General features: G+C 34.4%; 1 protein-coding gene across 1 annotated transcript in view; it reads left to right on the top strand.

Moving 5' to 3' along the window:
• The window catches only part of Cdc5l (cell division cycle 5 like), a 57,790-nt gene that overhangs the window by 14,674 nt on the left and 30,208 nt on the right, over positions 1-12,908 (top strand). The window contains exons 8-11 of the mRNA XM_046426167.2: positions 358-546; positions 7,498-7,646; positions 9,422-9,584; positions 11,894-12,058. Coding sequence (XP_046282123.1) covers positions 358-546; positions 7,498-7,646; positions 9,422-9,584; positions 11,894-12,058 — 666 coding nt within the window. The remainder of the gene's footprint in view (positions 1-357; positions 547-7,497; positions 7,647-9,421; positions 9,585-11,893; positions 12,059-12,908) is intronic.

Below are 12,908 nucleotides of genomic sequence, written 5' to 3'. Positions count from 1 at the left end.
GTGGGGGGTATTGGGGATTAAACTCAGGAACACTCAACCACTGAGCCACATCTCCAGCCCTGTTTTGTATTTTATTTAGATACAGGGTCTCTGAGGTGCTTAAGTGCCTCACTGTTACTGAGGCTGGCTTTGAACCCGCGATCCTCCTATCTCAGCCCCACTGAGCTGCTGGGATTACAAGTGTGCACACCACACCTGGCTTAAAAATAGAAATTTTAAAGTCAAAAAAGTTAGGGGTAGTGCAGTGACCCTGTGTGTTCTATACAGCTTCAGCAATTCATCTTTCTAGAATATGGAAATTTTAATCTGTGTTGGTCCTCAGTTAAAATGCTTACTGTGATAATTGTGTCTTTTTAGATTTCAGATGCAGAACTTCAGGAAGTTGTAAAAGTAGGCCAAGCAAGTGAAATTGCACGTCAGACTGCTGAGGAATCTGGCATAACAAACTCTGCTTCCAGTACTCTTTTGTCTGAGTACAATGTCACCAACAATAGCATTGCTCTTAGAACACCCCGAACGCCAGCTTCCCAGGACAGAATTCTGCAGGTATGCTGTCACATAGTAGAGGAGCCTTTTGCGTTCATTATTATATTTAAGGTATCATGAAGGAGAACACTAAGTGGTTTGGTTTTGTTTCTTTCAGGGTCTCAGCAGTTTGAAACTGAGTCCTGAATGAATAGATCCTGAAACATTTGTCTAGTAGAGAAGCTAAATCAGCAGATTCAGTTATTAGGTGATTTTATTTCTACATTATTATAACAATTTTGAATCAAGTCCTTCTACCTTCGCTAGTCTTTTATACCTGTCAGTAAAGCACAGGATTTAAATTTTTCACATTGCCTAGTAATCCTGCCAAGAAATGAGATGTATGTGCAGTGATTTTAGAAACTGCCTTGCATTTTCTCATTGGCTTGACATCATATGTCAGTGGTAATAATTTCATCACTCTCCCTCACACATGGTATATCCACAGCTCTTGTGTTCCACGGGTGTCTGTATGCCAGAGACAGATTTTTCTCAAACCTGGAAAACACTATTGAGAATTTTGGTATCCTTACATCTCATTTTCTTTTCTCTCATAGTCAGAAACATAATTTCAAGGTCTTGATCCAAGAATCAATGGTTGTGTAAGGCTTAGTAAGAAAAATAATTGTGCCCCTCATTGCTTGCTCTGCAGAGGTACCAATTACAATTCTTTGTTTTTATTTTCGTATTGCTAAGATACTTGTGACTTCATTGTTTTAAGAATTATTTGTTGTTTCTCCATATAGAATTTGGACATTTGTCCCTATGTCTCAGTCATGCATATAGACTTTTTCAGTTCTCTCATTGTCAATTATAGTACCATCGTCCATTATAGTTAAAATATAGTTTTGGTTCATGGTTGGATTTATGACTCTGTAAACCTTGTTTATTCCTGAATCATGAGGTGCCTTATAATGTATATGTTATGTAAATACATATTTGTATGTAATATATAGCATAATACTGTGCTTTGTTGTACAGTATTTTGTATTTTCTTGGAGTTAACATTTGTTTTACTCAGGTAATGAATTTTTTGAATACTTAGCATTAATTGAATTATAGACTGTATACGCTGTCAGTCTCCTGTGTTCTGGTCAGACTTCATATAATCTCATCTTTCTAAAGGTTACCAGCAGACAAGCCAGGGTACCTAACAGGATAACTGGCTGGCTACCCATCTGCATAAGAAATAAATGAACGATGTAAAAGGGAAAAATGAATTTTATACAATTTTGTCAAACTGGAGAGAAGCAGTTAAGATTGTATCTTCTCTCTCTCTCTTTTTAAAAAATATTTATTCTTTTAGGTGTAGATGGACACAACACAGTGCCTTTATTTTTATGTGGTGCTGAGGATCGAACCCGGGTCCTACCCGTGCTAGGCAAGCGCTCTACCGCTGAGCCACAATCCCAGCCCCTGTTATCTTCTCTTGTTAGTCACATAGAAGCTTACAGAAGCAGTTAAAATTTATAGAAACAAAAGCCAGGAGGTGTAATTTCGCAGATATAGCTAGGCAGTGTTGGCTAGAAAACACAGGGGCTAGTTTTTTGTTTCCATTCACAGCATGAGGAAGCTCAGGAGCTAAACCTTTTTCAGAGCTTTTAATTTCAAAAGGTCTGTATTTTATAATAAAGTCTTTCCCAGAACTTTGAGATGCTCTTATTAGGACCGATAACTCACTGGATCTTATTTACAGCATGATTTTTATTGTTATTTAAAATTTTTTTTTTCAATTTCCCTTCACTGTCCCTGTAGAAAATCCCTTGGGTTCTCTTTCTTCTGGTTCCCATGACTTTGGCTTTCTTGGTTTATTCTCTTGCTAATGAAGCATAATATCCTTCAATAGCTTTCTGAGAAAGGATTCATGGAAGGTAGATTTTTTTTTTAATTTAATTTAGTTTTTGTATACAAATAAAAATTGTATATATTTTTGGTGCTTAGCATGATGTTTTTGATATGTGTATATATTTAGAATGGCTAAATTAAGTTATTTAACATTTCCTCATGTACTATTTTTTTTTGTGTGTGTGGTGAGAACACTTAAAAATCTATTTTGTTAGCAGTTTTCAGGTTATTCACTAGAGTCATCATGATGTACAGTAGATCAGTATATTTCTTGTGTTTAACTGAAATTTCGTTTCTGGTTCTCCCACCCCTTAGCCTCTGGTAACCATTGTTTTTCTTTCTAAAAGTTTAACCTTTTCAAATAATATCATGGGGTATTTGTCTTTCTGTGCCTAGCTCATTTCAATTAACATGATGTTCTCAGTTTCGTCAGTGTTCCAAACGCTAGGATTTCTTTTTTAAGGCTGAATAATATTCTTTGTGTATATGCCACATTTTAAAGATTATTTTCTCTGTTGATAGATATTAAGGTTGATTTCTGTATCTTCTGGCTTCCACTGTGGCTGTGTTATTCAGATTATTAGTAGGAAAGCTAGTTCCTCTTTCTCTGGAAGTGTTTGTGATCTCCTTTTTCACATCCTTGGTTCTTTGTGTGGATCTTTCTCAGTCACTCTGCTAAGTATTTGGTGGATTTTTTAATTCTAGAGACTTGTGGCCTTTAATTATTTTTTTTTCTTTTTTTTTTGTACCAGGGATTGAACTCAGGGGCACCCAACCGCTGAGCCACATCCCCAACCCTATTTTGCATTTTTCATTTAGACACAGACTGAGTTGCTTAGTGCCTCGCTGTTGCTGATGCTGGCTTTGAACTTGTAATCCTCCTGTCTCAGCCTCCTGAGCTGCTGGGATTACAGGTGTGCACCACCGCACCCGGCTTGTGGCCTTTAATTCTTGAAAATTAGTTTGAATTAAAAAAAAAAATAAATCTTCCTTTTCATCAGTTACTTTATAGACCTCCAACTTTTGTCTTCTTTCCTCTCTAGATGATTTTCTGTGATATCTAGGAGCTTTTTAAAAACGTTTAGTGTTTTTTTAACATCCATTCTTATTTCATGAACATCTTCTCTTCTCTGGGACTGTTGGTAATCATGATTTTACAAGGTTTTTTCCCTTTTTATAGTCTCTTAAGTGTTTTGTTTCCTCTACCATTCATAAGCATGTATTCTCAAATGTTTGGTGATCTTTGATTCTATATGTAGAGGTGAGGGGCAATTGTAAGCTGACTATAAACTCTTTGTATGTGGGTGAGGCTCCTTGACTCCCAGCTTCTCTGGAGGCTGATCTGACTGGGATGTTTTGTTGGAATTTCTTGATGTCAATATTGCTTCATCAAAATTTATGAGACTCTTCAGAAAAGCAGCTTTTAATATCCTGCCTAAAGGGTGTACAACTGACTACCCTCACCTGAGGAAAAAAGGCTGAATGCCTCCAATTTAAAGTTTAAACTTATATGTCCTTTCTTTTTCTTCATAATAATAATTTGCTTTTAACACCTTCTGGGATCCCCTAGTTTAGAAAGCCTTTATTGTTCTCTCTGAAGAGTTTTTCTTTTGTATTGTTCATGCAAGTTCACAAATTAATGCACACTAGTTATTTTATCATGCAACTCAAGACTTTGAGGAGGCTTGGACATGGGGTTTCACAAGTAAATTACTAAAATATCTAGTATATCAGAGATTTTATAAAGCAATTTTGTGATTCTTTTGGACCCTGAGCATAAATAAAGATGTGTTCTGGGGTATTATAACCAGGTAGAATGTCAGGTAAACTTGTTTAGTCAGATTGGGAAAGAGAAAATTCTGCTAACTATTCACAGGAGAAACATGGAGGGCCCTAAATAGTGCAAAATACATACAGGAATCAAATTAAACGGAATAAGCCTGTTAATAATAGGGGATGATAATGACTGTAGGTGTTGTAAAAATCCTGGTAGCCACCCTCTTCTGGTGGCTTGGAGTGCTATAGATGCTTCTTATAGATGCTCTGTGTTGATCTGGCTCAGCATTTCTTGCATACTTCTCCAGACTTTTAATTAAAATGCAAAGCCCAGCAGGATATATATTCTTGTTTTGGTTACTTTATTCATGCTTCAGCTTTTCCATGCCTTCTCTGACAGAGAGGAATATCATGTCTTCCTTTTTTTTAAATAGTGCTATTTGAAAAAGTTTGCACTGTAATTATTTGGCACTGAAAATTTTAAAGAAAAACAGTAAAGCTGTTTTTATTTTTGGAAAAATTGCATTATTAGGTAATATAATGACTATTTAATGGAAGTTATTTTTAAAAACTTTTATTGAGATATAATATAGCATATAATTAATTTGTTATAGTATTTGCAGAGTTGAGCACCCATCATCATAATTATACAATATTTTCATCAATTATAAAGGAACCCCCATACCCATTAACAGTCACTTATTATTCCCCTCAAACCTGCTAGGCCCTGTAGTTGTCTCTCTGGTGTTCTCTGTTCTTCACATTTCATATGAATGGAATCATAAAATCATTTCTGACTTGCTTCTTTCATTTAATGTACTGTTTTCAAGATTTAACCATACTGTAGGATGTATCAGTATTCCATTCGTTTTTATTGCTAAATAATGTTCCACTGTATGAATATACCACATTTTCTTTATCCATTAATGAATTGATTGTCACTAGGGTATTGACTACCTTTTTACTATGTGAATAATGGTGCTTTGAACAAGTGTTTGTATGGACATGGTTTTCATTTTCTTGGATGAATACTCAGGAATGGAATTTCTGGGTCTTATGGTAATTCTGCATCTAAGTTTTTGGGGAACTGTCAGACCGTTTTCCAGAGCAGCTGTACCCTTTTACCCTTCTATCGAAATATGTGACAGCTGCAGTTTTTTTTTTTTTTTTTTTTACATTCTCACCAACACTGTTATCCTCTTTTTGATTATAACCATCCTATGGTCATACATCTGGGGGTGGTATCATATTGTGTTTTTGATTTGCATTTCCCTGGTAGCTACAGATATAGAGCATCTTTGCACATGCTTATTTGCTATGTTTCTAAATCTTTTTTGAAGAAATGGTTATTCATATCCCTTGCCCATTTTTCAGTTGGGCTGTTTATCTTTTTATTGAATTATAAGAATTCTTTGTATATTCTAGGTGTTAGTCCTTAATCTGATATATAATTTGTACATATTTTCTTCCAGTTTTTGGGTTGTCTTTTTACTTTTTTCATGTTGTCAGTTGCAGCACAGAAGGTTTTAATTTCATGATGTGTAGTTCATTTTTTTTTTTTTTTTGCATTAGCATTTAGCCTTATGTAGCACTGTCCAAAGTCAGGGAGATTTACTCTTCTTTTTCTAAAAGTTTTATAGTTTTAACTTTTACATTTAAGTCTGTGACTCATTTTGAGTTCATTTTACTGGGTGATGTGAGATAAGGGTCCGACTTGATTCTTTTGCATGCAGATATCCAGTTTTTCCAGCACCATGTTTGAATACTCTTTCCCCCATTGTATGATTTTGGCACCCTTGAAAAAATCCAGTTAACCATGAATATTTCTGGGTTCTGAATTTTGTTCCATTGGTCCTATACCAGGACCACACTGTCTTTGATTCCTATAGCTTTATGTTATCCTTTTGTGTGTTCAGTATAGGCTTTGAAGACTGACTGAAAGAGTATTGAGGTAATAACGAGAAAATATTTAATATAGAGAGTAGTTATTTTGAAAAAATATCAAGAGGCTAGGACATATGCAGTGTTTCGGGCTTGTAGTTTTGGATTTATCTTCTAAAAGATTTTGGGTAGTTATCTGAAAAGTGTTTTTGTTGGAATTAAATTTGGTTCTAATGGAAAACCATAACAGTGGCCTACATAGAATAGAGGTTTATTTTATGTTTTATATGTTGAGAGATAAACAGACTGGGGCTTGTATGGTACTTTCTGGTGTCAGTGACTTAGGGGTGGTCTGTTTTGTTCTGTCCCATGCCTGACTTTCCTTCACAGCGTCTCTCCCTTTGGTAAGTACAGTGGCTACAGTGCCAGCCATGTTTTCTGCCTCTAGCTGGCAGGAAGGAGGAAGGGAGAACAAGGACTGCTGTCTTGCTCTTTAAGAACCCGTCTCTTGCATTTGTCGTTTCTCCTTCTGTCACACTGACCAGAACTTAGATATATAACCATACTGAGCTACTGGGTTATATAGTTTTGTTTTGGGGAACCTGGTTAAAATGGAGGCTTTTGATACATGGAAGGAGAGAATACTTTTGGTGACAGGTAGCAGTCTCTGCCACAATAAAGTATTCAGTGATCCCAGCTGGTTGAAGCTCTTTGGAACCTCTAAGACAAACTGACAGAAGTTGAGAATTTAGTCTGGTTAGCTGTGATAAAATATCCGTTATTTTAATGAAAAATGTGGTAAATTGATTTTTACTTTAAGCTTTTATTTGTTAGATGCCACTGTTCTATGCATGATATAGGTGCCAAGGTTGCCAAGGTGGGTAGCCAGGGATAAGAGGAATTTTGTCTCATGGCTTCCTTTGATCTAGTCCTAGGGTGCATTGGTTAGGGTTCATTAAGGGGAACAGAACCAGCATGAATATCATAGAATTAGGAATTTGTTAAAAGAATTGGATTTATGCACAAAAAGGAAAAGCTAGGGAAGTAAAGATCTGAAAAGGAGAGTTTGTAGGGAAATTGGAAGCTAGGCATGAAGGGGGCTGTGGAGGGTGTTGGTTCTTTGTGGCTACTATTTTCTGTGAGTTTGCAGCTAGAAGTTGAGAGATGGGTGCAGGACTGCTGTTGGGCAGAGAAGTGCAAGGGCATGCTGAAACTTGCAATTTCATATGTGAGACTATAACTGCCTTGACATATAAAACTTTATTCTAGAAATTGTGACTTGTGATGTCTTAGATTGACAGAGGGATGGAAGTATTGAAATCTGTTGTGGCATAATATTTGTTTTCTCTCTTGGTTTTCACTAAGAAACTAAGAATTGTGGCTGCTTAAACATTTTTATAATAGGATCAAAAGAGAGAATTCTGCTAGCTTATCTAGACCATTAACATGCTTCCTTATTTCTTTTAATAGGAAGCCCAGAACCTCATGGCCTTGACCAATGTGGACACCCCATTAAAAGGTGGACTTAATACCCCATTGCATGAGAGTGACTTCTCAGGCGTGACTCCACAGCGGCAAGTTGTACAGACTCCAAACACAGTTCTTTCTACCCCATTCAGGTATTATAAAAATAAACATATTTTATGTTTTAGGAAAACTTGAATCCAAGAATTTGGACAGCATGTTTGTTTTAGTATGTTGACAAAGAATATAAATAAGTATTCAACTTGTTTTTTTTTTTCTTTTTTTCTTTCTCCTTACTCATTTATAGTATCAAAGAAATGATTACATATGGTGGCATTTTTATTTTCAAAGTTTCAGATGCTAGCATCTTGTTTCTGAACACTTTATTTGATTTTAAAGATTAGATGAATCCATTGTTAGTGATCATTTGGTGAATTTTATAAAAATTGTATAAAAATTTTAAAAATTTATAAAAAATGTATAAAAATTAATGTATGTCTTATTGCTTTTTCTTAGCATTTTTCTGTGAAAAATTAAAACGCTCAGAAAATATGCAAGAATGGCAAAGCAAATATTCATATACCCAGTCACTTAGTTTCTGTGATTATTAACATTTTACTTTATATGATATGTGATATTTGCTTTATCACGTATCTATCCAATTATCAATCCACTTTATTTTTTAAGGCATTTCAAAGTAGGTTGCAAATAATCAGTCCATATTCACACCTAAACACACATGCATGTTATTAAACTAGTGGTCAGTATTTCTTTGTAGTTCTTTTATTTTAAGCTACTCTTTTGAAAAGGATTATCTTTTAAGATATAAATGTTATGGAAACTAGTCATATTAAAATGGAATTTGAGTTTTTAAGGGATGATTATTTCAAGTTTAATTTTAAGTGTTAGAATATGTCCTTCTATGGGTTTAGTTTTCCTTAAATTGTTAAGATTTATATATAAAAGCAGAATAGAGACACACTGGCAGCCAATCCCAGTATGATATTTAACACTTCTTGTGAGGCTAAAGAGAGCCTAATCCTTTTTCTCCTGTGTATGTCTTGTCTTTCAACTAGATTGTAAGCTCCTTGGGGGCAGGGACCATGTCTTATATGGTAACACCTCAACTATTGGGAACAGCTGTATGGCAGCACCACCAGTCTGGAACACAGCCAAGATACAGGAAGTAAGCACCCTTGTCTCCCCCAAAAGGCTTTGAACAATTAAAACATAAGTTACTGCAAAGTCTGTGTACTTTTTTCTTTATTTTTTGAGATGGGGTTTTGCTGTGTTGCCCAGGCTGGCTGCAAACTTATGATCCTCCCATTGCAACCTCTTGAGTAGCTGAGATTACAGGCCTTTGCCACTACGATGGCTTTGTCTATGGACTTCATTGCTAGAAGAGGTTCTTAATCTTCACCCAGAGCCTGTTCATACCTAGATGTGTTTTTAAAAGTGTGGTGTGTGGTTTCCAAACAATGAATTACTTAAAGTATGTAGTTGATGATGACAGTAATGACTGATAATGTAATAGCCAACAACTTGATAGGGAGGAGAAGATGATTAGACAAATACACTGAACTCAAGTCATATGCTGTTGGCCAGCCTCCCTGCCCACTGCCTATTCTTAGCCACCCTAATGCATGAAGAAAAAATTGAAATAATGTTTACTGGACCTTTTTAAGGAAGATTCTGTCAAGCATAACGACTATTAGAAGTCAATAAAATAAAAATACAGCATTCTGTGCTGACTAAACCAAACCTTTATTTTAACCTAGAGAACGAACTTAAAACCACCAGGCATAATTTTTGGAATCTTTGTTTTTTCCATATTTTTTATATTCCCTGTAGAATAATATATGTGAAAAACATTTGAAAGCACAATCCAAATATAAGTGGCACTTTTATTAATTGATTTCTCTTTTTCTAGGACTCCTTCTAATGGAGCTGAAGGGCTGACTCCTCGAAGTGGAACAACCCCTAAACCAGTTACTAATTCTACCCCAGGTAGAACTCCTCTTAGAGACAAATTAAACATTAATCCAGAAGATGGAATGGCAGACTATAGTGATCCCTCTTATGTGAAACAGATGGTAAATGTCAATTCCCTTTTAATACTCTTTAAAAAAATTTTTTTTTTTCCTGGGGGTAATGTTGGGGATTGAACCTAGAGCTTTGTACATGCTAATAAGTATATGCTCTACCCTTGAGGTTACTATATCCGCAGCTCTAAAAATTGGAAAAAAAAAAAAATCTTATGGGTACCAAAGTAAAAATTTCAGCCAGTGTAGATTTCATTTACCTTAGGAATTTATACATCTGTTAATGCCAGAAAACAAGAATGATTTGTAAGAGTTGATGGAAGTGGGGGGGAATCTTTTGTGCTTATAAATCTACTTTGTTACTCTTAATATGCTTGTAAATATTGAAAATGTTGTATCTTTTATCATTTTAATTTTTATCGTTTACTAATGAATACTTTTCTTTCTTTAGGGGTACATGTATTTTAATAATAATTGTTTCTATAAATGAAATTTTAAGTTTTAAAGCCTTATCAATTAGATTTTGAGCCTGAATCCTTCTATTTGCTCCATATATTTAGGACAGCCTAGATCTCAAAGCCAAGTTAATTTTTTTTGTTGTTGATTTCAGTGAAATTTTCTTTTGTATATATTGCAAGGTGATGTAGAAAGCTAACTATAAATAGTTACAGTTTTTGCTTCTGCCCATTTTACTGCTTTTATTACATAAGTCAGTGTAAACTAATAAAGAATGGATTTGGAAATTGGGCAGAGTATATCAGGAAATACAGTAAATACATTATTGTACCTTATTTGATTCCGAAGAAAATCACTGTGAAATTTTAAAAAAATGAGTTCCAGTGATACTGATCTATCTTCAGTTTAGAAATTAATTCTAACTTCATATATAGATTTAGTTAATTTATGATTTAGCACCTAAATTGATATCCACTAAGGCCAACTCTTAAAAAAAAAAAAAGCTATATATGGATTAAACAATTGAGAACCTATGTGTGGAAAACATAAATCAGAAATTTGAGGGGCTATCCTTTGTTTTAACAATGTTTATATTCTAGGGGGATTGGGAAATAAGACTGGAAAGGTGAGCCAAGGATGCACTGAGAAAAGCTTTGGCTACCAGCTGGTTTCTTTGGGAATTTTTTTTATTAGTCCAAGGACAAGTTAACTTTTCTGTTTGTTCTTTTCATTTGCTATTAAATTTCATTGTCAGAAATATATTCTTCCAACAGATCTTCTTATCAGTATTATTAATACTGATTTTTGGCATAAATTTATCTGGGCATTTCAACAGTACACTTAGAAACATGAATATGTTTCATTATGATTGGCATTTTTATAAAAAATAAATGTTGTCTTGTGCTTAAAACAGTGAGTCACAGGGTGGGGTAGTGGGATGAGTACAGTGCTACATAAATAATTTTGTATATGTGAAAGTAAATATCTCATTAGAAATAAAATGTATATGCCAATTACATGGCCTTTGATTTCCTGGAATTAAAACTTTTCACATCTTCTGGACTGAGGAGAACATGAAGAGTGCACACAAAGGACCACTAAGAGTCAAACACAGAAGTCTAAATTGACGTCAGCTAGTCGTTCAGCAGAAGATAACTGATTAATTCATTCTCTGGTTTAACTAAATACTGAGACTCAGTATTTAGGTGCCTGATGAAATGCTTGTACATCGGTGGAAAAGTATGAATAAAAATGAAGATGAAAATGACAGTACTGGTTGTTTTTATAGACTATAATGCCTTTTAGCTAATATAGTATAATTTACACTATGAATGATAAAATAGATTATCTTTAAGAGCATTTTAATTCTCATTGTATATAAGTTTTTTTTTGCTTTGTTGGGGGCATGATGTGCTCTATTAGTATCAATAAAACTCTTTAGGGGCTGGGTTGTGGCTCAGCAGTAGAGCACTTGCCTAGCACGTGTGGGGCCCTGGTTTCAATCCTCAGCACCACATAAAAATAAAAAAAATAAAGTATTGTGTCCAACTAAAACTAAAAAATAAATATTAAAAAAAACCTCTTTAAATGGGAGAGAAAGTACAAAAAACGTATATATATTCTTTCAAATGAAAATCCAGTTGGTCTTTTTTTTTTCTGTTCTAGTGGAGGTGATTTTCAAATATCCTATTGGAATATCCCAGAGTATCTTCATTGATCACAAGTCAAAGCTATTGATTGGTCTTAATATGGAGCAGATAGAAGATAAACAAAAATCTTAGCTCTGAAGCCAGGAATAACTTTTCTAGAATTAATTTTAGGCTAATTTTTTTTTGGAAATTTTTATAGAATACCCATTGGATACTTAATGTGTATGAGTGAGAAGGACCATTTCTTTTCTACAGGAAAGAGAATCTCGTGAACATCTCCGATTAGGGTTGTTGGGACTTCCTGCCCCAAAGAATGATTTTGAAATTGTTTTACCTGAAAATGCTGAGAAGGAGCTCGAAGACCGGGAAGTGGATGATACTTATATTGAAGATGCTGCTGACGTGGATGCTCGAAAGCAGGTGGGTAATAGTGCTGTGAAGAAGAGTGAGTGTTACTAAATATGTCAGGAGGCTTAAAGAATGATGAGTATTGTTAAATGTCTCAAGAACTTAAGGTTTTTTTGATATTTAAAAAATATCCTAAATTAAATTACATTATTAATGTTATTTCCTGATGTAAATCATGGTATACTCACAGTCTCTTGGTGGGTATTTTTGAAGTGTATATATATATATGTAGAGTAATTTAAGTACTCTGTCAAATTCAATATGCTTCTCTAAAATGCAAATAATTTTTTAGCCATTCCTTCAATCTAGTGAAGAAAAGATGTTAAAAGTAAGTAAGTACATCTTAGATTAGTTGGGTAAATAGATTTAAGTCAGTGTAAACTAATAAAAAATGGATTTGGAAATTGGGAAGAGTATATCAGGAAATACAGTAAATACATTGTACTAATATATCTTTTAGTTAATTATTTTCTCATTTGCACATAATAGTCCAGTAATGTATTAGCTCTATTTTTGAAATGAGGTAACAGGCTTAAATGAATTAAGTTAACTTTTCCCAAGTCTTATGGCTGGTAAGTGGTAGTAAATTCCAAACTAAAACTGAGTTTATGTGATCCCTTTCAGTTAATCCCATGGTCGTCCATTTTAGGATGATTTTATGTAGCTTTAATCTCAGGGTTGATGTGAGAATGACATCAATATAAATCATATTTTAGAGGAGAACCATGTGAATCTACTTTTTTATAGGGAGCAGTGGGTGGTACTTTTCATATTTTGCCTTCTGAGCTACTTTGAATTACATTTACTTTCTCAGAAATGCCATGAAATTTTAATGCGTTACCGTATAACTTGAGAATCAGGA

The sequence above is a fragment of the Marmota monax genome, unplaced genomic scaffold, assembly GCF_021218885.2.
Source record: "Marmota monax isolate L192 unplaced genomic scaffold, Marmota_monax_Labrador192_F-V1.1 WCK01_AAM20220418_F8-fsc00187, whole genome shotgun sequence".
Lineage (NCBI taxonomy): Eukaryota > Metazoa > Chordata > Mammalia > Rodentia > Sciuridae > Marmota > Marmota monax.
Note: the sequence above shows the minus strand (reverse complement) of the source record. Positions and strands in the feature narration are given on the sequence as shown.